The 23,039-nt window shown below is 50.6% G+C and overlaps 9 protein-coding genes across 9 annotated transcripts; 3 read left to right on the top strand and 6 right to left on the bottom strand.

Moving 5' to 3' along the window:
• Positions 1-376: 376 nt before the first annotated feature.
• On the bottom strand, positions 377-2,233 carry N7529_008628 (putative ubiquitin C-terminal hydrolase; the record flags this gene model as incomplete). The annotated part of the gene is made up of 1 exon (XM_057244155.1): positions 377-2,233. The coding sequence occupies one exon, from the start codon at positions 2,231-2,233 to the stop codon at positions 377-379; it is 1,857 nt and encodes a 618-aa protein (XP_057095693.1).
• Positions 2,234-3,372: 1,139 nt separating this feature from the next.
• On the bottom strand, positions 3,373-5,057 carry lys1 (saccharopine dehydrogenase (NAD+, L-lysine-forming); the record flags this gene model as incomplete). Its single annotated transcript, XM_057244154.1, has 10 exons — positions 3,373-3,652; positions 3,704-3,776; positions 3,891-3,962; positions 4,013-4,109; positions 4,161-4,333; positions 4,389-4,415; positions 4,481-4,721; positions 4,773-4,789; positions 4,862-4,942; positions 4,997-5,057. The coding sequence occupies 10 exons, from the start codon at positions 5,055-5,057 to the stop codon at positions 3,373-3,375; spliced, it is 1,122 nt and encodes a 373-aa protein (XP_057095692.1).
• A 413-nt stretch (positions 5,058-5,470) lies between these two features.
• On the bottom strand, positions 5,471-6,213 carry N7529_008626 (uncharacterized protein; the record flags this gene model as incomplete). The annotated part of the gene is made up of 2 exons (XM_057244153.1): positions 5,471-6,018; positions 6,168-6,213. The coding sequence occupies 2 exons, from the start codon at positions 6,211-6,213 to the stop codon at positions 5,471-5,473; spliced, it is 594 nt and encodes a 197-aa protein (XP_057095691.1).
• A 1,443-nt stretch (positions 6,214-7,656) lies between these two features.
• On the bottom strand, positions 7,657-8,877 carry N7529_008625 (uncharacterized protein; the record flags this gene model as incomplete). The annotated part of the gene is made up of 1 exon (XM_057244152.1): positions 7,657-8,877. One exon carries the CDS (start codon positions 8,875-8,877, stop codon positions 7,657-7,659), a length of 1,221 nt encoding a protein of 406 aa, XP_057095690.1.
• Positions 8,878-9,513: 636 nt separating this feature from the next.
• Positions 9,514-12,221, top strand: N7529_008624 (putative RNAPII degradation factor Def1; the record flags this gene model as incomplete). The annotated part of the gene is made up of 4 exons (XM_057244151.1): positions 9,514-9,805; positions 9,907-11,095; positions 11,145-11,982; positions 12,027-12,221. 4 exons carry the CDS (start codon positions 9,514-9,516, stop codon positions 12,219-12,221), a joined length of 2,514 nt encoding a protein of 837 aa, XP_057095689.1.
• Positions 12,222-13,276: 1,055 nt separating this feature from the next.
• Positions 13,277-14,658, bottom strand: N7529_008623 (OSBP family protein; the record flags this gene model as incomplete). The annotated part of the gene is made up of 4 exons (XM_057244150.1): positions 13,277-14,056; positions 14,115-14,169; positions 14,222-14,547; positions 14,599-14,658. 4 exons carry the CDS (start codon positions 14,656-14,658, stop codon positions 13,277-13,279), a joined length of 1,221 nt encoding a protein of 406 aa, XP_057095688.1.
• Positions 14,659-15,725: 1,067 nt separating this feature from the next.
• N7529_008622 (putative MFS transporter) lies at positions 15,726-17,411 on the top strand (the record flags this gene model as incomplete). Its single annotated transcript, XM_057244149.1, has 3 exons — positions 15,726-16,151; positions 16,206-16,439; positions 16,497-17,411. 3 exons carry the CDS (start codon positions 15,726-15,728, stop codon positions 17,409-17,411), a joined length of 1,575 nt encoding a protein of 524 aa, XP_057095687.1.
• Positions 17,412-17,671: 260 nt separating this feature from the next.
• On the bottom strand, positions 17,672-19,761 carry N7529_008621 (uncharacterized protein; the record flags this gene model as incomplete). Its single annotated transcript, XM_057244148.1, has 9 exons — positions 17,672-17,965; positions 18,012-18,095; positions 18,145-18,201; positions 18,252-18,490; positions 18,536-18,730; positions 18,798-18,922; positions 18,978-19,460; positions 19,510-19,549; positions 19,605-19,761. The coding sequence occupies 9 exons, from the start codon at positions 19,759-19,761 to the stop codon at positions 17,672-17,674; spliced, it is 1,674 nt and encodes a 557-aa protein (XP_057095686.1).
• A 340-nt stretch (positions 19,762-20,101) lies between these two features.
• On the top strand, positions 20,102-22,802 carry N7529_008620 (uncharacterized protein; the record flags this gene model as incomplete). Its single annotated transcript, XM_057244147.1, has 4 exons — positions 20,102-20,134; positions 20,185-20,307; positions 20,356-22,395; positions 22,443-22,802. Coding segments are annotated over 4 exons (2,556 nt in total), but the record flags the coding sequence as incomplete, so codon positions are not given.
• Positions 22,803-23,039: the final 237 nt, after the last annotated feature.

The following is a 23,039-nucleotide window of genomic DNA, read 5'->3' as shown; positions in this document are numbered from 1 at the left end:
TGTCGGGTACTCCACATTTATATCAAGTCAACAGCTGGACAAGTTCTTGATTATACAATATATGTATGTAAATACAATTGCTGTGACATCATCTTGGCGGGGTTCTATAACACCCGTTAATCGGAAGTAATTATTTCCCTCAACTCGAACGGAGAACTGTTTCGGTTGGGATTCATATGTTACCTAGGTAACTGCACTATCTGCACCAATTACACTAGCTTCATCCAAGATGGTTGGTCGGACTCCGTTGATATATCTCAATTCTCTGTATAGTTATTTTATGAATATATACGGGACGCCTGTTCTAAAAGAAAAGAAAAGAAAAGAAAAGAAAAGAAAAGAAAAGAAAGAGAAATCACGCCGGAATGAAATGCTATCAAACCCCCTCGGTAGGGTTCAGATCGGGCTTCTCCAACTCGTAGAATAAGAGGTACACCTCCCTCTGCATGCCCAGCACGTCGGAGGTCTTACATTCCTTGATCTTCTCATCCGAGATGCGCCACCAGCGATCGTTCGGCTTGCGACGGCGTCGAAGCCGCGAACTGACCCCCGTGGGGGCATCCTGGGAAGGGCGGGGTATGCTGCGGGACGGCCGCGGGCCAGAGCCACTCCAGCGACCCTGATCTGTCGCCGGGCTATCCGAAGTAGGAGATAATGTTTGTTTCGAGGACCGGGACGTGGTACTCTGGAAGGAACGTCGCGAGCCTGAGGTCGCGGGCCGTCCTGGGGTGAGCTGTGTTGCCGAGGCCGAGGCCGAAGCTCCCGATAGCGAGGCCAGCGAGTCCGCCGTGGAAAGGCTGCCGATGGCTTCTGGGTCCGGGCTACTGCGCGGTATGATCCGCGGGCTGGGTGCCGCGGACGGGTTCTCGCTCGCGGCACGGCTCTGTGCGTAGGAGCTGAAGGCCTCTGGCGTCGAGAACGGCGGGTAGATATGGTTCCGTCGGAAGGACTCGTAGTGTCCGCTGTGGTGGCTGCCTTTGTGGCAGACAATCGCGAGCAGCTTGTACCACTTCTGCGTGAGGATGCCGCCTAAGGGCAGTCGCTCGGGGAATGACACTTTGGCTGCGTTCTTGCTCGAGCTGCTCCGGTCGAAGATCGATCGCGACAAGTGGATGGCGATGACCTTGGGAAAGGCCGTGATGCGCATGTGGCGCGCAATCCTGCGCTTGGGGACGGTCTGCGACGGCGGGAACACGATTCCTTCCAGCTCGACCTCGGGATCCGTCTCTATAGCCTCGCGGAGGCGAGAAATCTCCTGTTCCAGACGATCCTGATCGTCCTGTGTCCGGGCACGAGCAAGCTCCTTGCTTTTGACATCTACAGCATGCTGCAGACTGCATCGATCGCAGCGGAAGTCCTCAATGTATTCAGTTTTCAGCAGACCGTCAAAGCACGAGCCCAGGGTCGTGGAGCTCTTTTGGGGCACCTGCAGCGTCAGATTGACGAACGCCGTCTGATTGGGCTTGTATTGGTAATGGCAGAACTGGCACTCGATCTGCGACTCCATTTTGCCCTCGAAGGGGAACCCAGACTCCTGGTCAATCTCCTTCAATTTCGTGTCAATGATAGCAGGCAGTCCATTGGGCGATCCATCATCAATCCGAACCTCGACTTCAGACGAGCTCTCCTGCGCGCTGCCCTCGGCCGATGTAGAAGCTGCCGCGCCAATGGCGCCCAATGCTCGCTGCCGCGCGCGCGCACCAGCATGGTACTCATCGCAGAGCCGCTCCAGAACAATCTGCAGGAATTCCTGCGCGTCCTGCTGATTGCGACTGATGCGTGTGCGGAACGCGTATTCCAGCGCCTGGATGAAGTCGCGAGCCGAGATAGTCTTTTTGTAAATCGGCCTCTCGTTCAACCGATCCAACATCTCCTTCAATGCCCGCGTAGTTATGCCCTGCTGTAACTCCCGCAACTTGTCTGACCGCGCTGCCGAGAGCTCATCGTCGCTGGCCACGACATTGTATGTTTCTGGCCCGTCCAGTTGCCGTCGGTGTAGTTCGTGGATCAGGTAGACCCGCAGATCGCCCAGGCCGGCGAGTGCCTGGAGCACTGAATTGATGAAGCAGTCATTGGCCAGGTTCGATAGGCCGACGATGCTTTTTTTGCGATTGCTGTCGTTCGATTCATCTCCGTCGATCGTGTAGTTCGGACCGAACACGTAGAACAAGGCAACAGCGGCTAGCGAGGCCCCGGCCGCGTAGGCCGCGACGGTAGTCGGCTTTTCTTGCATCAAGCACGGCGGTATAGAGGAAGGGGAGGTTCGGCGGTTGGTGGATCGGGGCAGGCAAAGTTCTATCTCATCGCCCCATCCTATTGCCCCGAGTAGTGGAGGAAGAAGTTGTCGAGGGGCGGCTGAGGGATCACGGAACGGTCAAGGTTGGTGGGAGTTATTTTGTTGGTCAAGGGTGTAGGCGCTGGTAAGCCGAATCAATTGAGAGAATTCAGAGAACGGGTTCAGCCGGGGAAGAGGGGATGGCGGGAGAGTGGAGCGATATCCATGCGGAGACGAAACAATCATTCATTAATATTCGTGCTCAATTTCGGAGGAGAAATTCAGATTAGCCACTTTATCAAATGGGGCAAACTCCCGGTCATGATCGTCCTGGACTTGGCTTGGAAGCTGACTTTCAGAACGTTGGTCCGGCATTCCTTCGTTTTCGCGGGACTCTCCAATAACTGGAGCATTCCTCTTGGCCCAGGCACCGTTGCAGTGAATGGGTAAAACCCCCACGGGCGGATTCTCCGGATGTCCGTCTTACATCTCCCCGCAGTGGTTTGACCCCGGTTACGCATAGTCTGGGGTAAGGAGAGCCACGTTTCTTGGGAAATAGACATGAAACGAAGTGCTGTAACGGCCTGATTCCCAATTTCTTTGCATCATCATGGTTAAGGTGACTCATGGCTATAACCCCCTTGAAATACTATTCTCTTCTTCAACCTATCCACCTGACAACACACAGCCTTTGATGGGATTCCAGGATATCAGCATGACTTGTGCTCAAGCCTTTAAACTATAGACTTTCCACATCACTCGATTGTAATGCACTTTGCGGGAGATACAAATCAAATGATTGGCTCACAATCTCAAGCCCAGTATTTAAACAACCCCTATAGTATCTCCATATGTATCTTGACTGGCTCCATCTTGCATCAGTGGATACGAGATAAGACACACAGGACATTTACAGTTGTTCTAGAAAGAGAAAGATATTGACGCCATATGCCAAGAATTGTCAAAGCAATTCATCTTTGATGTTCAAACATGCCACTATTGTGACTTTTATAATATTCCTTGTCCAAGCTTGCGTTTTATCAAATGCACCATCAAATCATGTAAACTTCCACATTGAAGACACCAGCGCGGCAGGCTTATGCCTGAAGCGACTTGGGCAGAGTAGCGACCTTCTCATCGAAGAGCTGCTCGGCCTGCTTCCAGACCCGAGAGTTGGCCCGGTCGTTAAGGGTGAGAAGGCTAGGCAGGAGGGCTTCGCTGAACATCTCGGAGCTCTCACGGGGGAGCAGAGATGGGAGGTGGTCAATGCTAATCACGCTCAGGGCTGGGCCGTCCTTCAGGCCGGTGACGGGGACTGTGGGCTTATCGAAAGTGGTGGTGATATCATACAGGGGAATGGGGTTGAAGGGGTTGGAGCTAGATAGGTTAGCGAAATACTAGCTTGTGGACATCTAGCGGGCAACTTACGTGTCGGCGCTCACGTCGCAGATCACAGAGAGGTTACGGCCAGGTACAGAGAGGGACTCGACGTTCACGAAGGCTATTCCGAAGATGTTAGTCGATTGGCCGGAATGACAGAGGCCGTACCCAGATGAACATGTGAATGGCACATTCATGGTGATGGGTATGAACAAGTTTGGGAGGGACAACTAACGGTTGATCTTGCTAGATAGGTAGATGCAGTTGACGAAAATGTCAGATTGAGCGATTTCCTCGAAGGGGCCACCTGCCAGATGTTAGTGTGACTTTAGTCACAAAGGCATGAGGATAACGAACCCTTCTTAGTCTCAGCCATATCCCACTGGAGAATGTTAGAGTCAGGGATGCCGACATCCTTGGCCAGATCAACGGCACCGCTGCCACAGCGTCCAAGCTATTGCACTGTTAATATCCGTACCACCGAACTCAAGGAAACAAAACTCACAGCTCCAATAACAAGAATTCTAGGGGCCTTGCCAGCAACCTTGATACCGGCTGCGAGAGACTCCTTCACGGACTCAATCAAGGCATCCTTGTTGGCGTAGGGAACCTCGCCAGGCAAGGACTCGTTGGGGTGAGTCAATTGCCACGCCCAGTTCTTCACAGCCAAAGCAGATCCTATTCCACGTCTTAGTATCGATTGTTTCGAGCAACGAGATTCGCGTGAAAATACCTGCGTAACCGGCGGACCATCCGAAGGCTAGTAGAAGAAAATTGTCAGCAAATCGAGTCAACATTAACCAGATCTATGGGTAGGGCTCATACCGGCAACACGACGGCCCGAATCATCAGTCAAAAATTCTAGGTCGAGCAATGTGCCCTTTCCTTGAGGCCAGCGGCTCAAGACCTTCTCCCAGCCACCCTGCTGCTTGAAGCAGTGGGCAAAAGTGACGTGGACATGCTCCAGAGGGAAGTCTTCCTCGGGGAGCTCCTTCAGGCCCAGAATGACAGCATCCTTAGGTGCGTCCTGGACCCAGGAACCCTCCGCAACGAGGGGGGCTCCAATCTATAGCAATTGGTATCCATGCCGAAAACGATTAGACCGAATAGAACATACCTTGGCGAATTCCTCGTCTGGAGAAAGTAGTTAGCCTATTGTGTTCGTATGTTGCAAGGGATGCGGAGGGTTGTTCAATTGGAACATACCATCGAAAATGCGCTGGGTGGACCGCTCAACAGTCACATCGTATCCAGCATCCATCAATGCCTTGCAGGTAGTAGGTGTCACTAGATAGCTGTTAGTCAATTGCTACCCCACCATTGCAGCATTGAAGTTCTCACGGGCAGACCGCGCCTCAGCGGGCTTGGTCTCAGCGCGCAACCAAATCTTTTGTCCAGCCATTGTGAAAGTAGTGAATTGGAAGTTGAAGACTAAAAAAAATACAATAAAATAATAGTGCTATCACCAATAATGACACACACTTTCCTCTCCAGTGATAGCGGGGATGGAGATGGTTAATCCGCTCCGGGAGATATGACTCAGTCCCCCGATTATCGGCCCCGTACATTAGTGATTTTGCCAATCGGAAGTTCAGGCAGTGCAGGTATTTACGGCTAAGTCCTTTTTACTTATGACGTGCTGATTAACTGGATTTTTGTTGGATTTCAGTTGTTTGGCAAACTATGCTATTTAGGACCGACCATTGGTCAAAATACATACGCAGTAGAGCCCGTGTGCATATCAGAAGTGCCGGACTTGGAAAGAAGTAATTCAAACCATAACAAGGTAGAAGAGCATGGCGAGGCTGCAATAATCTAAGCACCCTTGGTTCGACTGCGAGTCCGGCTGCCAATGCCATCTCCCGGAATGATCTTGTTCACTGCGTCCTTGATCTTTTCCTTCTTGGGTTTGTTGGCCTTCCTCTGTGCCCCTTCTTCGGTACCAGAAGGAGCAGCGGTACCATTGGACTCCATTGTAGGTTTCTCTTCTGTTTTTTGCTTCTTGGCTTCACGCTCCTCAGATGATACAGGCTCCTTGTTCTCGGTTGGGGCGGCCAGGGTTGAGTCCAGGTCGCGCTTCTCGCCAGTTACCGTTTCGTTTTTGGGTCCCACCGACGCCTTTGAGTCATTAACAGCGGAAGTTTCTGCCAGAGCTTCTGTTGAGGGTTTCGTCTCTGCGGCTGGGTTGGATGTTTGCGCAGCATCAGTGGGCTTCGGTGCTTCGGCCTTGAGTGGCTCGTTCCTTGCCTCAGGTGCTTGCTCAGCAGCAGCCACCGGCTCGGTTTCAGGCTTGCTATCACATTGGGTGGTGTTTAATGTGTTCTGGAATGCATGCGAATGTTCCCTGACGAGTTGAGCCGTGTCTATATTTCTGGTCAGCATCTAGTGTACTTCCTTAAGCAACCTATACGACAATAGATCAACTGGCAATCAATATTGTAACCTTATTGATCTGTTTGAACCAATTTTATCCATTTCCACGTACGGTGCATATGCAAATCGGGAAACATACCTGAAGCAGCATGGCTCTGCATAGAGGCTTCGTGGGTAGTAGCCATTGTAGATTAATGATGTCAAATTTTGGACAGAACGTCATAAATTGGGGGAAGTTAGGTGAGAGTAAGATCGCAAAGACTATACGACTGCAATTAACGATAAGAAAATGATATTTGAGGAAAAGAAAAGGCGAGAGGTTTTGGGGGGTGTTGAGGTCGCGCTGGTGACGTAGTTGAAATCACTGGAGACGCTAACGATGATTCGTCACTTCAGCTCTACACCTGGGCACGAGATTCTGTCGCACCACTCTAGACCACTTTGACCTTTACATATTCAATTGCCACATGTGCCCCGCAAAAAAATTAGAGCACTAATCTAGAGGAAATCAAATAGTTCCACCTGATTCCAGAGTGATTTAGAGTAAGGGGAGTAACCTGACACTCACATTTGTTATATATATATTTGGCGGGGACAAGACATCCATGGATAGAAAGACGATGGTTACAAAGACATATTCCCAGAATGTTCTCAAAGGTTGTACATATAGATCCTTATCATAAAGATGATATGGATGGATACCAACGACCAAAGATCCATTTCAAAAAATGAAGACAGACTACACATAAGAGTCGAGGCCATAGCATTTATGGCGAGCGTATAGATTGACAATCCGGCCTTAAAGACAATGACCACAAATAGCTCCTCAAGCCGGCCGCTTATGTAGATTAGATCTAAAAGCTTGGTGACATCCATGGACTTGCGAGTTTTTCTTCTTGGTCATCTTTCAGAACCTTATAATGATAAAATTACCTAGGTAGATAACTAATTGGCTGATATAAAGATATGTATGTACATATAGAGCATCGATATGGGCAAGACGTGACGAATAGCCACCGATGCATTGGCAATAGTAATTTAGAATCACTACCATGTGTAGGCATCGATAGGGCAGTAAGAACCAAGGAAGACCTCAGAGACTGCTTGTAATATCACCATAACGGGGGAAATTTTCTAGTGAAATCCCGATATAATATTGCAGGAGAGGCAAAACAAACGGTGAATGTTGCCACACTATCCAATTGCCGTTGAATTCTGCCAAATATGTTCACGTGAAAGTGAGATCGGATGTCTTCAGGAGTGGTATTTCTGATAACCCATGCCGCAATGAGCCCGAGCCAAGTTGGTTATGTTTTCACATTCGTGGAAGACGTGATATTGATGTGGGGAATGTAGCAGTAAAAGCTGCCCAAGGGTGGTGGGAGCAGAATATCTTGCTTTCTTCTAAGTGTCCACAAGTGTGTTGGGTGTTTAGAAGCTGACCGAATTGATGATCGCCATGCTTTCCGCTTTGAGTCAGTGCACAAACAAAGCCGGTCAAATAGTTGTTCGGCGGTGACAAGTGATATGTGGGTATATCTGCTAGGCATGGAAGGATCTGCTTGAGATCCAGTTGGTATTGGGATAGGGTATTGGATATCGTGTTCTCATAAAGGTGAGCCGAAGCGTCATGTGAAACTCCAGTTCAAACGAGCCAAATGTTCCTCTTCGGCTGATGCGTGCGATTTCTCAGCAGCGGCGGGAGGTGGTGACTGTTCTGGCAGCAATTCTGAGATGTGCTGCTCCAACCGGGAGATATCCCGGAACTTGTTCTGGTCGACGAGAACTCGGAGTGCCTCCGAGCCAATGTGGAAGAAAGCGTCACGTCTGTTGTCGTTCCAAGTCTGGAACTTAGTTGGAGACAGGTTCTTCACAAATTGGAGGAATGGGATAGCGTCGGGGTTTGCTGGATGGCAGATAGCCACAGATGCCAACAGCAGGGACCGGGGAGACAACAAAGAGACTGTTTCTTGGAATCGATTATAGACTGTTGCGGATGTTTGCTGATCCGTTGGCTTGTGCTCCATAGCTATACGGCTCAAGTGAGCACCTGCAGCCAAGAGCATCGGTTTCCTCGACTTGTGAGAGGATGTACTTTGGAAATGCAATTGGCATACACGTTGATATTGTTCCATTGCCGAGTCAAAACCATTCCCAAATCGGGTTTCTGCATCCACAAAATCGACAAGGAGATGGCTAAAAGTTTGCCGTGCGAGCCCATCTGCCAATTGGCCATTCTCGGTGCCAAGGTCATGGTCCATGAGCATTCGCAGCCATTCCATAACAGTACCATGCATCTCCTCAACAACCATGAACTTAGTCAATGACTGAGTTGCTGAGCGCAAACGCAGAAGCGCCTGTCTGGAAGCGCCATCAGATGCCCAGAACCAATCAACGATTCTGGATGCTGCCCGAGACGCTTTCATATGGTCCGGGGATTTGGAAAGGAGGAGCTGAGATTTCAGACAATCATTGATTGTAAGTGCAGTGACTGAGCCAGCGGCAGCCATTTGGTCGAAAACCACCATGGGTTGTTCGACTAACTGTCGTTGGCCCTCGACGCTTTGTAAGGTTGTTGGTTCATGGGATCTGGCGGGAACAATACGGAAGAGAGGATTATCAAGAATGGTCTGTAGATGCTGATGGGTTGCATGTGCTGATGATTCAGGGTTCTGGAGGGGTCCGGGTCGACCATGATTGTTGCCTGATGCGGGATATGCACCATCTAGCTGACGACGAAACGAAGATGTGAGGGCATTTAACAACTGTTGAGATTCTCGTGGAGTACGAGGTAAGGGTTGATGAATCTTTGGCCAGGATTTGAATTGAAAAATTGAAGTACCCTTCATGATGTCGGTGAGTACTAACTAACTGGGATAGTGGTGAACTAGTCATAAGTTGGAATTGAAGGTGAAGTGAGGACGAGGGCGGTGAAGTACGTCTTTTCCCCTTCAAAGGGGAGAGAGATGTGAATGACGAGTAGAACATCAGAATCCCACTTAATTACCATTTCTTCTTCTTTTTTTCTCTCACAACTTAATTTCAATAAAAAATAAATGCAATTCATACCCATCTATAACCACTTCTTTGATTGTCTATGAACAAATCTCTAATACAATTGCACCTTTTCTTAAAAAAGTACATAGATCCCTTTATGAGATTGTAACCCCCAGCACCAATAAGCGCCACTCGCTAAAAGCCAGAGCAGTGCCAAGACTTTGAGGGAAGCAACTCAGATTCCGTTAGTTAGCTTTTGATCCTTTCTTCAATCTTGCCATCTTCTGCGCATTCCCCAATTAATCTCTTTGATTTACCTCTTCTTTTTCCTTTTTGTCTAGTCTGGCCCTTGTGCCTGTGGTCCTGGTGCTGTTCCTCTTTCGCGAGGGTGCATCTCCGTTACTTTCCTCCCTTCCTACAGTTGCGACTCCATCGTAACCTCCTTCTCAATCTCGAATTCTCCATCTCACACATCTTCTTTCATCAATATGTCCGACATTCAGAACCGACCCTCCGCCTCGCGGGGCAGAGTATCCGCCCGTGGTGGCCGTGGTGGCTTCAGCTCCAGAGGTGGTCGTGGTGGAAGCAGCAGATCTGTAAATGACAACTCAGACCTCTCATCCTTTGAAGAGGGTGAAATTGGACAGATGAAGAAGAAGTATTCCGACACTCTGCCAACTCTTAAGGAAATGTTCCCGGACTGGAAGGACGAAGACCTGGTTTTTGCACTTGAAGACTCGAACGGCGAGCTGTTGGAAGCAATCGAGCGCATTACTGAAGGTCCGAATCATATCACCCCCAATATTCCTGATTGCATCAAAATATCTCGATTTTCTTGAGACTGTCAAGGCCCATGACTGACTGGTTTTCCTTTTTTGCAGGCAATGTTTCTCAGTGGGGAGAGGTCAAGAAGAAGACCACAGACCGCACTCGCCCTAAGCCCAAGGAGGCCCAGAGCACCTCGACCGAGTCGATCGCAGCTTCCGCTCGTGGAGCCCGTGGTCGCGGCGGATTAGAGACCCGTGGACGTGCTCGCGCAGACCGGGGTCGTGGCGGTCGCGGTGGCCGTGCAGGAGCCGCTACAAATGGAACTCGCACAGTTTCCAGTGCCGTAGAGACTTCAGCACCCATTGCTACGCCTGCTACTACATCTGAGCCAACTGCGCCCCAGGTGGACGAAACTACTGCAGACCCCGCGACTGACGGAGATTGGGAGTCGATTGAACATCCCAAGAGTAGTGTGATCCCCGAGGGCACAAAGAAGGGGTGGGCGAGCCTTTTCGCCAAACCAGCCCCTCCTCCGGTGCAGAAGAAGCCTCAGGCTCCTGCTCCTGCCCCCGCCCCCGTTGAGCAGCCCGCTGCACCCGAACCTGTGGCGGAACCGTCTGTTCCCGCCCCCGAACCTACTGTGCCAGCTGTTTCCCAGAAGACCCCCGTCGCCAAGCATACCCAACCCGTGATCCCCGCCGTTCCCACTACCACCGTCAACCCTCCCAAGGGCGATTTGACCGAGACGAACCTTGAACAAATCCCCGATGTCTCCGCTCCCGCTCCCACCGCGACTGCCGCAAGCACCATTGGCAGTGGCATCGACCCTGTGGCCGCCGCCGCCGCCGTTACTCCTTCCCGCTTTTCCTCTTCCGCCTACCCTCCCAGTGCTACCAAGCAAGGTCGTACCCCCGGTCTCCAACGCCGCGTTATGGAGCAGCAACAGGCCGTCGTTATGCCCGGAAACCACGCCGTGGACCGTGCTGCGGTCCAGTTCGGTAGTATGGGTCTGAACGGTGACGCTGTGGACATTGACGAGAACCGCGAGGAGGCTGAGACCCGTGCTCAACCCCCGCAGCACTCTCCCGTCGCCCCCCGTGCCTCTCTCCCACCTCCGACCCAGGCACCTCAATCGATGGAGTCTGGTGCCGCTGGACGCCCAGCCCCTGGCCTGCCTCCCGTTCCTCAGGCCTCTGCCGCCGACTCTTTCACCGACTTTACTCGTTACTCTGAGCCCCAGCAGAAGCCCTTCGATCCATTCACCCAGCAGGTCAGCCAGCCCCAGCAGCAGATTCCCGAGCCGTTCGCCAACCAGGCCCCCGCTCAGCCCACTGCCACCACCGGCAGTGAGTACTCCCCTTTTCTACGCTGCCGACCAGCAGCGTTTCCCCTACTACGGCTCCTACGGCTCCTACGGCCAAACCCAGGACGCCCCCACCGGCCCCCGCGCTGGAGCTGGATTCGGAGTTTCTGGTGCTGAGGCTCAGCCCCAAATCCCCACTACCCAACCTCCCAGTCGCTACGGCCCCATTGATGCCACCAACAGCGGCCACAACACCCCTAACCCAACCGTTCCTGGTGCCACCCAGCAGACCCCCGCTGCTCAGCACATGCCTGGCCAGACCGCGCAGCACGCCTATGGCTACGGTTACCCTAACTACTATAACAACCCTCACTACGCTTCTTACATGAACCAGATGAACCCTCAACAGTACAATGGCCGCAACCGCCCAATGTACGATGATGCTCGCCGCTACGAAGATCACTATATGCAGCAGCAGCAGCACAGCCAGCAATACGGTTATGGTAGCCAGTATGGTCCGTACGCTGGCAAGCAGGGGGCTGCTAGCATGTACGGCCAGCCCCATGGGGCCTTCTCCTACGACCAGCACTCGTCTTCCCCCGCCAACGCCGGCAGCTTCAGCCAGGCTGTGCCCACCCGTGACTCAGTCTACGGTCGCTCCGGCTCTGCTCAGCAGTCCGACAATCAGTCTGCCACCGGTGCTAACTCTTTCGGCACCGGAATGTCTGATGTCTTTGGCCGCTCCCAGGGCGGCTTCGGCCAAAATCCTCCTATCGCTGGACAGCCCCCCGTTGCCGGCGATGAGACCAAGGGCTTTGAAGCCCCCAAGGCCGGTGGCCCCAGCCCTTCTCTCGCCCAGAACCGTCCCGGATCTGCTACCAACAGCGTCCCCGGACAGCCCCAGGCACAGACTGGTCTCCCCCTCTCCAGGGCCAACAGGGCCAGCAGGCCTTCGGTAGCTACCCTCAGCTGAACCCCCAGTACGGTGGACTCGGTGGCCTTGGTCACCAGGGCACAACCAACCAGAACCAGGGCTCCGCATACGGTAACTACAGCGGTGGCGGTTTCGGCAACTACTACGGAAACTCTGGCCGCGGTGGTTGGGGTGGCAACTACGGCCACTAAAAAGAAATGAAGAAATGAAGGGGAGACATAACGACCCACCAAACACATATGGCGTTGCATTTGCGGTTGACTTGAAAGGGGTTTGGATTTTGTCCACATTGCAAGGGAAAGCAGAGCTTGTCTTGTCGAAAGGACAGACAGAACCCGGGAATTTCTCTTCATCTTTCTCTCCTCAACATGTGTGTAATCTCTACTCTCTTTTGAGGAGCTTGGCTGGTTTTCTTTACTTTTGGGGGATTGTCTTCTTTATGTTTGTTTTCGTCTGGTTTTCCCCTTCTACTCTTTTCTGCCGTCTTGCTCTTTCTTTGCTACTACTGCTCCCTACTGATGCGGTTCTGTATTAAATTCACCAATTCCTCTCTAGGTTCGACCTTATGTTCCTTTTTTTTTTTGTTTTGTTTTCTTTTTTCTAACCTAGTCGGTGTCTATTCGGGTTCGGTGTGTCACATGGTTTCCACGGACGGTTTTTCGCTGGTTTTTCGTCTCATTTCCCTCCCTCCTTCTGTTAACTCTGTGTCTTCTTGTTACCCACCTTGTGCAATATCGGTCGATGATTATGATGGATGGCTCACTGGGTCTGGTAAGAGGTAGATCCAATGCTCAGTTGCGTTCTGGGCTAAAAGTGTCATGAAATATATGTCCTGTACGATCCAGTATGGCACCTTTCTACCGAGATTGTCCTAAGCTTTGTATCTTGTAATGTAGTTGAGGGGCCTCGTTTGAAGTTCAGTATAATAACTGCTCAAGTGGTCATTGCTATATTAGGATTGGCTTATGGTATATGATCTCTATCATTCCATTCGTGCAATTTTACAATCTTGGAAGCGATTCAAACATAATTTGAAGATACCATATCATTAGATGGAAAGGCAGAGCCGTCAAGCACGAACGTACAAGTAAGTAAGCAGCTTCAAACCTGGACCGGAAACTATATACAATCGAAATGCAACGACACAGTACAAGAATAACAGGGATCCAAAAAGCCAATTCTATGTGGTGCAGTATGGCCCGAGACCAATTTAGATGAGCGGAAAGTCGTCTGAGCAAAGTATCAACTACTCAGTAAGACCGAGTCCCTCGCCGCCAACCTTGTGGTAAGGCGGCTGCGCACCAGCAGCCTTCTGAGCATCGAAGCGCCAGATGCCGCCGGTCTTCTCAGCCTCGAAAGCAAGATCGGCCGACTTAGCCAGACCCAGAGTCTGGGCGCAGTCCTCGCTCTCCGTGCGAGTGAAGAACCGGCGCTCCCACTCGCGGCCTTCTTTCTTCTCAGCGGTGCGCAGGTCGCGCTGCGCGTTCTCAATGCGTGACTTGAACCCAGACACGGCGTCCATGTCGCCCTTTTGGATGTTGGCGGCTACGTCGCTCCAGGCACGGCGGCTCTCCCACAGATCCTGCTGCTCGAGAGGAGCCAGGGTGAGCGGGGTGACTGCGTTCTCCTTGGAGGACCAGCTGTCGATGACATCCTTGGTGGCGGCGTCCTTGATGGTTAACTTGTCGGACCACTGGCCGTCGATCGTGTACAGGGGCTTCTTCTCGCCTTCGCTTTCCTTGTACAGGCTTGCGGTGAAGGTGTTCTTCTTGCCGCTCAACCAGCCCTTGCCGGAGTAGTCGATCTTGGCGACGTAGCCGCTGCTGCTGACGATCTTGGTCGACTTCTCCAGTTCGACGAAGGGCGAGCCATAAATTAAGGACTCGATGTGGAGGTTGGGTAGCGTGATCAGGTACTGCTCCTTCTCGTCGGATCCGGGTGGGGTGAGTGTGTACAGAGCATGGCCGATTTGCTTCACGAGAATGGTGCTTGAGAAAGAGGCTTTCTGCGCGTTGTAACCTTGCAGCTATGGTTGTATTAGTCTCATTCCAACACTCCGGTCTGGTAAATCTTTATCCACTCACCTCGACGCCGTTCTTCTCATTGCGGATCGCGTATGCAGTAGCCGGAGGGTGGTGGCTGTGATATAGTTAGTGATCCGGGGCCATATCTACCAAGGAGGCTCACGTACCTGACTTGCTCACTGACCAAAGTGGTCTCTCCCACCTCCGCGTCACCCTCCCATTTTCCAATAAACAGCTCTCCCAGGAACGGATTAAGAGGCTTCTTTTCACTGCCGAGCTTCTCGCTACGACTGCAGTATTGCTGGTGAAGTGTGCTGAGGAACCACTTGAGAACCAAAAGGGCACGCTTCGCGGGATCAGCCTCCTTGGCTGGCGCAACGAAGACAGCAGGGTGTTCGGCCCAATAGGCCGAGTATTCGGTAAGGGAAGTAGTAGAAAGAATGAATGGTGGAGCAGTCAAGGAAGATAGATCACCGTTGAACGAGGCGATCGACTAATGAATGTGTTAGCCTAGTAAACTTGACCGGCAGATGGAACGACGTACCTTAAGGAAACTTGTCCAAGAACCCTTGCTATGGGCGGGGACTTGGCTTTGAGTGGACATTTTCCAGGTTCAAATAAAAAAGGCCAAAAAAAAGAGTAGAATGTTAGTATTAAACTGAAACAAAATCTCCAATATAAAAAAGTAAAGGAAGGTGGGGGGAAAGAGAGGAACATGAAGTCGGTAAGAGATCAGATAACGTCATGGCTTTCTCTCAGGGGGGAAGCGATCTGTTTGAACAGCCACAATGTCTTTTTTTAGGTTGTGGAAGGCATCATAGTTAACTATAGTTAGTTGACTATTCATATGTTTGAATTGTTTTGATACTTTCTCCTGTCAAATGTCAAAAAAATAGTGACACTTTGTTTAGTGGACCAATTCCTCCACAATAACACTAGTGTGCTGGGCCTTTGTTGCAAAGTTGTATAGCGGCCAGGGAGGTCTGCGATAAGGCATCACCAGGCATCTTCAGGCATCAATCCTATGTACGTTTGCAGGCCATAAAAATGGATGCAGCCAACATATTTGAATAGCTGGGATTAAATTATTATTAACTATATTTTATAAAAGAATTATACTTACTCATTTTCATGTACTACTCCCTGTGTTTATCGCCACAGAGTACTTACGAATACGTACCCTCGGTACTAGCCCTCAGGTACGGATTCTTTTCCGCCCCTGGGCCCTACTCGGCAGCACTACCGGGGTTCTCCCCGAATCACAGTGTCCCAATGCCCTTAGATCGGGCATAATGGACCCCTAGAAGCAGATAGCAAGTCTGTTTGGAGGGCCCTATCCTGCAAACCCTCGGGGAACTGGTCTTTTCGCCGACCCTCCATGAGAAGAAAACATTCAGAATTCTCTCTTGTGACTCATGCTTCAATCTGCTATGCATACTGTCGTTGACTTATTTGAATTTGTTCATCTATACTCAATTGCTTGTTCTCCAACCCAGTCAACCGAAGGCTTCGTCTTCTGTTCTTCCATATCTATTCCATGAGCATGATCTCAGAAAGACGCCGAATGTGAAGTCGAATTTGAGAATTTCAGCCTTGCATACGGACTACTACACACTAAGTCCTAAGATATCCCCAATTCTGTAGCCAGTGGCTCGCAACTAGATTCTCGTCATGTCGCCAACCTCTGAAGCCTCCAGCGAGGAGGGACGACCACGGTCCTCGGTAGATGAGACCGAGCTCCGACGACCCCAATCGCATTACTCACAACGAGAAGGAGCAGGAAATGGCCTCGACCATGTGCGGAGCCATGTCTCTCATCATGACATGGCTGTCAATGAGGACTTCCACGAAGTCGACGCAGACCAGTACCTCCGCTTTTCACCAGCACGTAAAGTGATCATCGTCGGTGTATTGTCGTTCTGCTCTTTTCTCGCACCTATATCATCCACATCTATTCTTGCTGGTATCCCCGAAGTGGCGAAGACCTATAACACTACGGGAAGCGTTATCAACGCAAGCAATGCTCTATACATGGCCTTCATGGGAATCGCGGCTCCTTTCTGGGGTCCCTTTAGCCAGGTTTGGGGAAGACGCCCTGTAAGTAGCAGCACGAACTGATACCAAAGCCACAAGCTGATTAACCGCCTACAGGTTTTCCTTGTCAGTGCGTTCTTGTTCTTTGTCTTCTCCATTGGCACAGCACTGGCACCTAACTTGCCGGCATACTATATCTTCCGCGTCTTGACTGCATTCCAAGGAACATCCTTTCTAGTAGTTGGCAGCTCGGCATTGGGCGATGTCTATGAGCCCCGTGCTCGAGCAACAGCTCTCGGATGGTTCCTATCAGGCACTCTGATCGGGCCTGCATTTGGCCCGTTCCTCGGTGTACGTTATGTTATGTCCCCTCAATCCCGAGCCTCACTGAACTAACACGAAAAACAGGGCGTTATCGTCACATTCCGCTCATGGAGAGTAATATTTTGGCTACAAACCGCACTCGGGGGCTGCGGAACGCTGCTCGTGTTTTTCTTCTTCCCCGAGACATACCCCCACCTCACGAAAGGCGACATGAGTGAGAAAACCTTCCGGCAGAAAGTCGTCTTTCTGTGGCATCGCATCTCGCCACTCCAAGTCGGGATTATGCTCTTCAAGTACCCGAATTTGTTCTGCACTGCTATCGCTGCCGGCGCTCTAGTGTGGAACCAGTACTCCCTTCTAACGCCCATTCGATATGTTCTGAACCCTCGCTTTCACTTGACTAGCCCCATTCAATCGGGACTGTTCTACATCGCTCCAGGCTGTGGATATCTGGTTGGGACGTTCATGGGCGGCAGATGGGCAGACTACACGGTGAAGAAATGGATTCGGAAGCGTGGTGGTGTCCGGGTCCCGGAAGATAGGCTCAAGTCTTGTCTTTTATTCTTAGGCGGTGTCATCCCCGGTTGTATCCTGATATACGGCTGGACGATTGAGAAGGCTGTTGGTGGAATCCCAGTCCCCGTACTGGCCATGTTTTTCCAGGGTGTTGCTCAGCTCTTCTGCTTTCCCAGTCTCAACACCTACAGCTTAGATGTGATGCAATCTAGTGGCCGGAGTGCCGAGGTTGTCGCTGGTAGTTATATGATGCGGTACATTTTCGGCGCTTTGGGCTCTGGGCTTGTTCTTCCGGCTGTCGAGGCCATGGGCGTTGGGTGGTTCAGCACTATCAGTGCGTTCTTTTTGATTGCATCTGGAGTTGGCGTCTGGCTTACGACCGTCTTTGGTGATCAGTGGCGAGATAAGGTTGAAAAGAAGGAGCTACGCAAGGTTGAAGAAAAGTCCAAAGAGTTACAGCAAGGCGAAAAGGCTGAGGCTTGAGATTGAGCGTTGACACATTTATCGCGGATGTGTGTCGTGTGAGTATTCTATTCATCCATGGATGATGAAATGATTGATGAGCAAACAATGCCCCCAAAAGATAGAATGGTGGTTCCAGATATGCATATGCCTGAGTGGATAATGATAAAATCTTTAATGATCAAAAAGAATTCCCAAACCCAAAAAGATGGAACAGTAATGTCCGATTACAACAAGATGATCTCTCGACACCTTAGAACGCCTCGAGATGACGAATATCCCTACTCCCTCGCCGAAGTGTTCGCATGCCCAATTTCAGCCTCCGCGAAGTCGTTACCAACAGACTGTTTCCCTTTGGCGATGTCATCGGCATTTAAACCACTCTCTGCCACAACACGATCCACCTTGCGCTGCTCGGTAAACTTCCGACAGTCCTCACGACCTTTTGCAATGTCCACAAAGCAAATGACGATCATAGCACCGGCGCAGATAGCGAACAAAAATGGGAAACCCATCCAGCTATTGCGACTATTGTTGATTATTGCCTGTATGACATTGGGACCAATAATTGAGGACTAAGTGGTCAGCTGGGATACATCTGGAAAATAGACCGGCACTTACTGCTCGATTTGTAATTCCAAATAGAGCGAAGAACATATTGTCATAGCCGCGTGGCATGAGCTCACTGATCATTGTTTGGGCGTACTATTATAAGTAAGAGACTAGACGCCCAGACATTATGCGACCAACTTACTGCATAGTATGGAGCCTGGAATAGACCGAAGATCACATTGTAGAGATAAAATTCCCACTATATGTCTGTTAGCTATCAGGGCCTTAAGCGTCGGCCCTTGTACATACTCGATTGTGATAACCGATGCGATTAGTCCATAGACCCAGCATACCCCAGAAGGGGATTAGAACGGTGAAGAGATTGGTGAACAAAAACATGGTTTTTGTCTGGAACTTGAAGTACCGCTGGATATACCAAAACCCAAGGGTAGATGTGATCGAACAAGCAGCTTGCGTAATGCCGAGGTAGGTGATTTGCAAGAACGAAAACGAAACAGAATCATTTTGGATGATACTCACAAGAGTACCTATTGATGTCAGTAGGGTCTTTTATGTCATTTGAGCCAACTAACCCGTTGTGTTCAAGCCATCAGCAAGTAGGAAGTAGGCAAAGAAATAGAGAAATGTCTGGGGGAGAGATCTTATTTCTCGAATCGCCAACCAAATCTGCTTGAATCCAATGGTGGCGTAGCTGGAGCCTTTGGGTATCTTAGGACCTGGCCTTTTTTGCTGGAAGATAAACCACCAGATACCGAGAACCACCCAATCTGCAAAAATGGTTAGTGATATCCTAACTAATTGACTATGACAGATGAGTGAGAGATGAGAACCTACATGAGTTAGTAAGGCAAAGTGCCAAGTTGTTTGAAAAGCTGTTTCCCTGGAGTGGAAGCAAAACACTCAGATTGAGCACAAGGGTGAATAGATACCCGATATTGCTGTGTGCAGTTGATATGTTGCTGATTTCATCAGCCACAGTATACATAGACCCCGGGAGACAAAGAAAAGTCTCACCTAATATGATTTCTCTCCAGCGATTCAATGGCATCATACTCTTCCTGATCAATCTTGCCCTCTCTGAGATCTTCTTCCCTTGCTTTGCGCACATGCGGTGTATACCGCGCCAGCCGAGGAAAAACAGCAGCATAGAAAACTAGAGTCGCGCCATACGCGATATATGAGACAACGTACATTCCCATCGCTGCAGGCCACTGACTCGGGTGCCGAATGGACATCATCCCGTACTGCAGGGCCCAGCATACGACCGTCAACGAAAGAAGAAGCCATCGACCAAATGTACCATAGTCTGCAGCACTTCCCAGCCATACAAATATCACTGTCATAAATGTGAAGCAAAGACCATTGGCGATGAGAACAACGGAGGCTACGGACCGTGTGCTTCCCGCCCAAGGGACTACACATGCTGAAGAACCAGTACAAGCCTTGGGCGGGTTTGTGTCGGGTTGATGTCCGGCACCATTTAATGCCCATTGGAAGCTGTACGAAGGGTTAGTCTGGGGGTTGCTTCGTTTCCCGGAGAACTTACAGGGCTTGGCTGTAAGATCCCGGACCTACGCCATTGTCCCCTTCAATACCAAGACTATCAGCATTCTGTTGAACTTATAGGTGACTTTTTCTTACCATTATAATAGAGATAATATGCCCAGAGTTCCTTCCTGGTGGTTGTCGGTTGTTCATATGCATCCTCATCGACACCGAAAAGCTGCTCATATTCCTCCAAAGTAGGATGCAGTGTAGTTGTATTCACCGGACTCTTCGAAGCATCAGGGACCTCCATATTTGCTATGATGTACAATAAGTGAGTGCAGTTTGAAGAAGGGATAATGTCACATTCTTATCGGCAGCAACAACTACCCCGCAGCATAGTTACTGTTGCAACGAAGGGAAGTAACTAAGAGTTATGAACTATTTGAACGCTTACTGCTTCGAGAGTAGTTTGTTTAATCCATTGGATCAGACAGTCAATACTACGTTGAAACGGGAGAGTAATCCATTGTCTACATTTTGTACTGTGTTATATATACTGCTGCATATTAAAGTGGACCTGGGCCCGCGGGGGTATCGACTTCCCCAATCTCTTTCAACGTCACTTCATCTGATATTGAAAATACTTCAGAGCCATGACTGCACTCCAAAAACAAGTCGGGCAGGTAATTTAGTCAAACTCCCCTACAGATTTGTATCTCACTGACAATCGCAGCTCTTTGCGGTGGGATTCCACGGCTTCACCCCAAGCCCCGAAATCAAAACCTTGATCCACGATTATCATGTTGGAGGCATCGTCCTGTTTTCGCGGAACTTCGAAAATGCAGAGCAACTGCAGGTGCGATATCCGCTCCATTTTCGATTATTCAACTAATTCATTCTGGAGGCCTTAACACACGCTTTACAAAATGAAGCCAAATCAGCCGGCCACACGCGACCGCTGTTGATCGGAATCGACCAAGAGAACGGGTTTGTCACCCGCATTTCTCCCCCGGTCGCTGCTCAGGTTCCAGGGCCGATGGCGCTTGGCGCTACCCACGACCCGGAATGCGCCTATAGTGCGGGGAAGGCTACAGGCGAGACTCTGAGTTTCTTTGGTATTAACATGAATTATGCCCCTGTCTGCGATATTAATTCCGAGCCTTTGAACCCCGTTGTTGGGGTGCGCAGTCCAGGCGATGACCCTGAGTTCGTGGGTCGATTTGCAAGTGCCACTGCGCGCGGTCTGCGGGAGCAAAATGTTGTTCCTAGTGTCAAGCATTTCCCTGGGCATGGTGATACGGCTGTTGACTCGCATTATGGACTACCGGTTATTCCCAAGACTAGAGATCAGCTAGAGCGCTGTGAGTTAATTCCGTTTAGGCGGGCTGTGGCTGAGGGTATCGAGACGGTCATGACGGCTCACATCTCGCTGCCTTGTATTGATCTCACGCGCCCTGCAACGCTTTCATCGAGTGTATTGGATATTTTGCGCAAAGATATGGCCTATGATGGTATGATAATCACGGATTGTCTGGAGATGGACGGTATTCGTTCTACTTACGGCACGGAAGAAGGCTCGGTGCTGGCGTTGTGCGCTGGCAGCGATAGCATCATGATCTGCCATACCTTTGAAGTGCAGGTAGCTTCGATCAAGCGGGTCTGTGAAGCAATCCAGTCCGGAGACATCGATCAGCCACGACTAGCGGATGCTTGTCGCCATGTTGCTACCGTGAAAGACAAGTTTTTGAACTGGGACACAGCCCTTCGACAATCCGATCTTACCGGTCTCAGCTCGCTCAACAATAAAATCGCCGAGACAACCATGGATATATACTCTCGGTCGACGACTCTTGTTAGAGATAAAAATGGTATTTTGCCATTATCAAAGACCTCAATAATCATCTTCCTCTTCCCTGGAGGTAAAATTCCAGCCGGTGGCGCCGTTGATGGCGAAGGAATTGCAAGACAGGGATTCTTCCAGTCCAAAAAATATCTCGATGTGCTTCGACAACACAACAATTCTATTGCCGAAATCAGATATTCCAGCGCGGGTCTGACTGCGGAACAATGGCGGATGCTTGAAGTCGCAGACGTTGTGATTTTCACTTCGCTCAATGCCCGGGAGTCACCGTACCAGGAATTACTGGGGCTCGAGCTCGCCGAGCGCATTCAGTCGTTAGTCCACATTGCTGCCTGTAACCCTTACGACTTCCTCGACGCCCCCAGTGTCAAAACATATATCACTACCTACGAACCGACGATAGAGGCATTCTCAGTCGCTGCTGATATCATGTTCGGGGCTTTGATTCCAACAGGCGCCCTGCCGGTGGGATCCAATGCTCTGACGAAAACTTCTGCGGTAACCACCCCCTTTGACGCACAGAAGGACCTCGACGATGTGATCGGAGTCTGGACTGCCGCTTTACCAACCTATATTGTTCCCAGTGAAAGCCTGCGATCTCTTATCGTGCGTCCTTATGCCCATCATTTCATCGCCCGCATTGGATCGGAGCTGGTGGGCTTCTGTCTCGCCTATACCAACGCCCATGGCGAGCCAAATACCGTTTACATTGCAGTCCTTGCCGTGTCGCCCAGCTATCAACGCCAGGGTGTTGGTATTGCTCTTCTGGAAGAGACTCGTGCGCATTTCCGCACGACATTGGGTTTCAATCGCGTCAAGCTGGGCAGCTCGTTCCCCCGATTCTGGCCTGGAATCCCCCAAGACCTTCCAGAGACGGTGCAGCATTTCTTCATCCATCGTGGTTTCCGACTCAGTCCCCCAACTGCCCGATCCGTTGATTTGTACCAAGACATCCGGAACTTCCAATCGCCAGAGAAGTATATCACGCGCACCAAAGATCGGGGCTTCCACTTCGCGCCGCTGAAGCCGGAAGACTACGACGCTTGCTTGGTTGGCCAGAGACGGAACTTCTCTGACAAAGCAGTAAGTCTACTTTGCTATCATGTATGCCTTAGCTAACAATTATACAGGGGTGGGTGGAAGCCTACGTCGCATTACATCCCGAGAAGTATCCCGACAGCGTGATGACAGCCTTCGACTCAGAAGGCCGCCAAGTCGGCTGGACACTGATGCTAGGGCCGTCCGAAGCGCTGAATCACTCTTGGGCCTTCCCGCAAACGTGCGGCCCCAAAACGGGGCTGATTGGAGCTGTTGGAATCGACGAGTCCCATCGCAAGTCTGGCATTGGCCTGGCGATGATCTGCCACGCCGTGGAGAATATGAAGAATCGCGGTCTCGAGGGCGTTTTCGTCGACTGGGTCGCCCTGGACGGCTGGTATGAGCAGGTTGGCTTCCAGACCTGGCGAAGCTATCGTCCAGGGGAGCTTTGAGCATTTGATGATCGTATGGTATAATGGCTTATCTTTTCACACAGCCACAAAGCCCCTGAGGTTAGATTTGGATGGTGTCTCCACCTGGCTGTTTTAATAGTCTCCTTGTTCGTTTTACACAATAACGCCCCTTTCGTTGGGCACAAGCTGCCCAACCCTAGCATAGAGGGGTCGCCTAGAGCTAGAGCCTGACCCCTGCCAATATCAGATTCCACAGCACTAGTGATTGTCGAAACG

This window comes from Penicillium soppii, assembly GCF_028829465.1.
Source record: "Penicillium soppii strain IBT 18220 chromosome Unknown utg000006l, whole genome shotgun sequence".
Lineage (NCBI taxonomy): Eukaryota > Fungi > Ascomycota > Eurotiomycetes > Eurotiales > Aspergillaceae > Penicillium > Penicillium soppii.
This window is presented reverse-complemented; position numbering and strand designations above follow the sequence as displayed.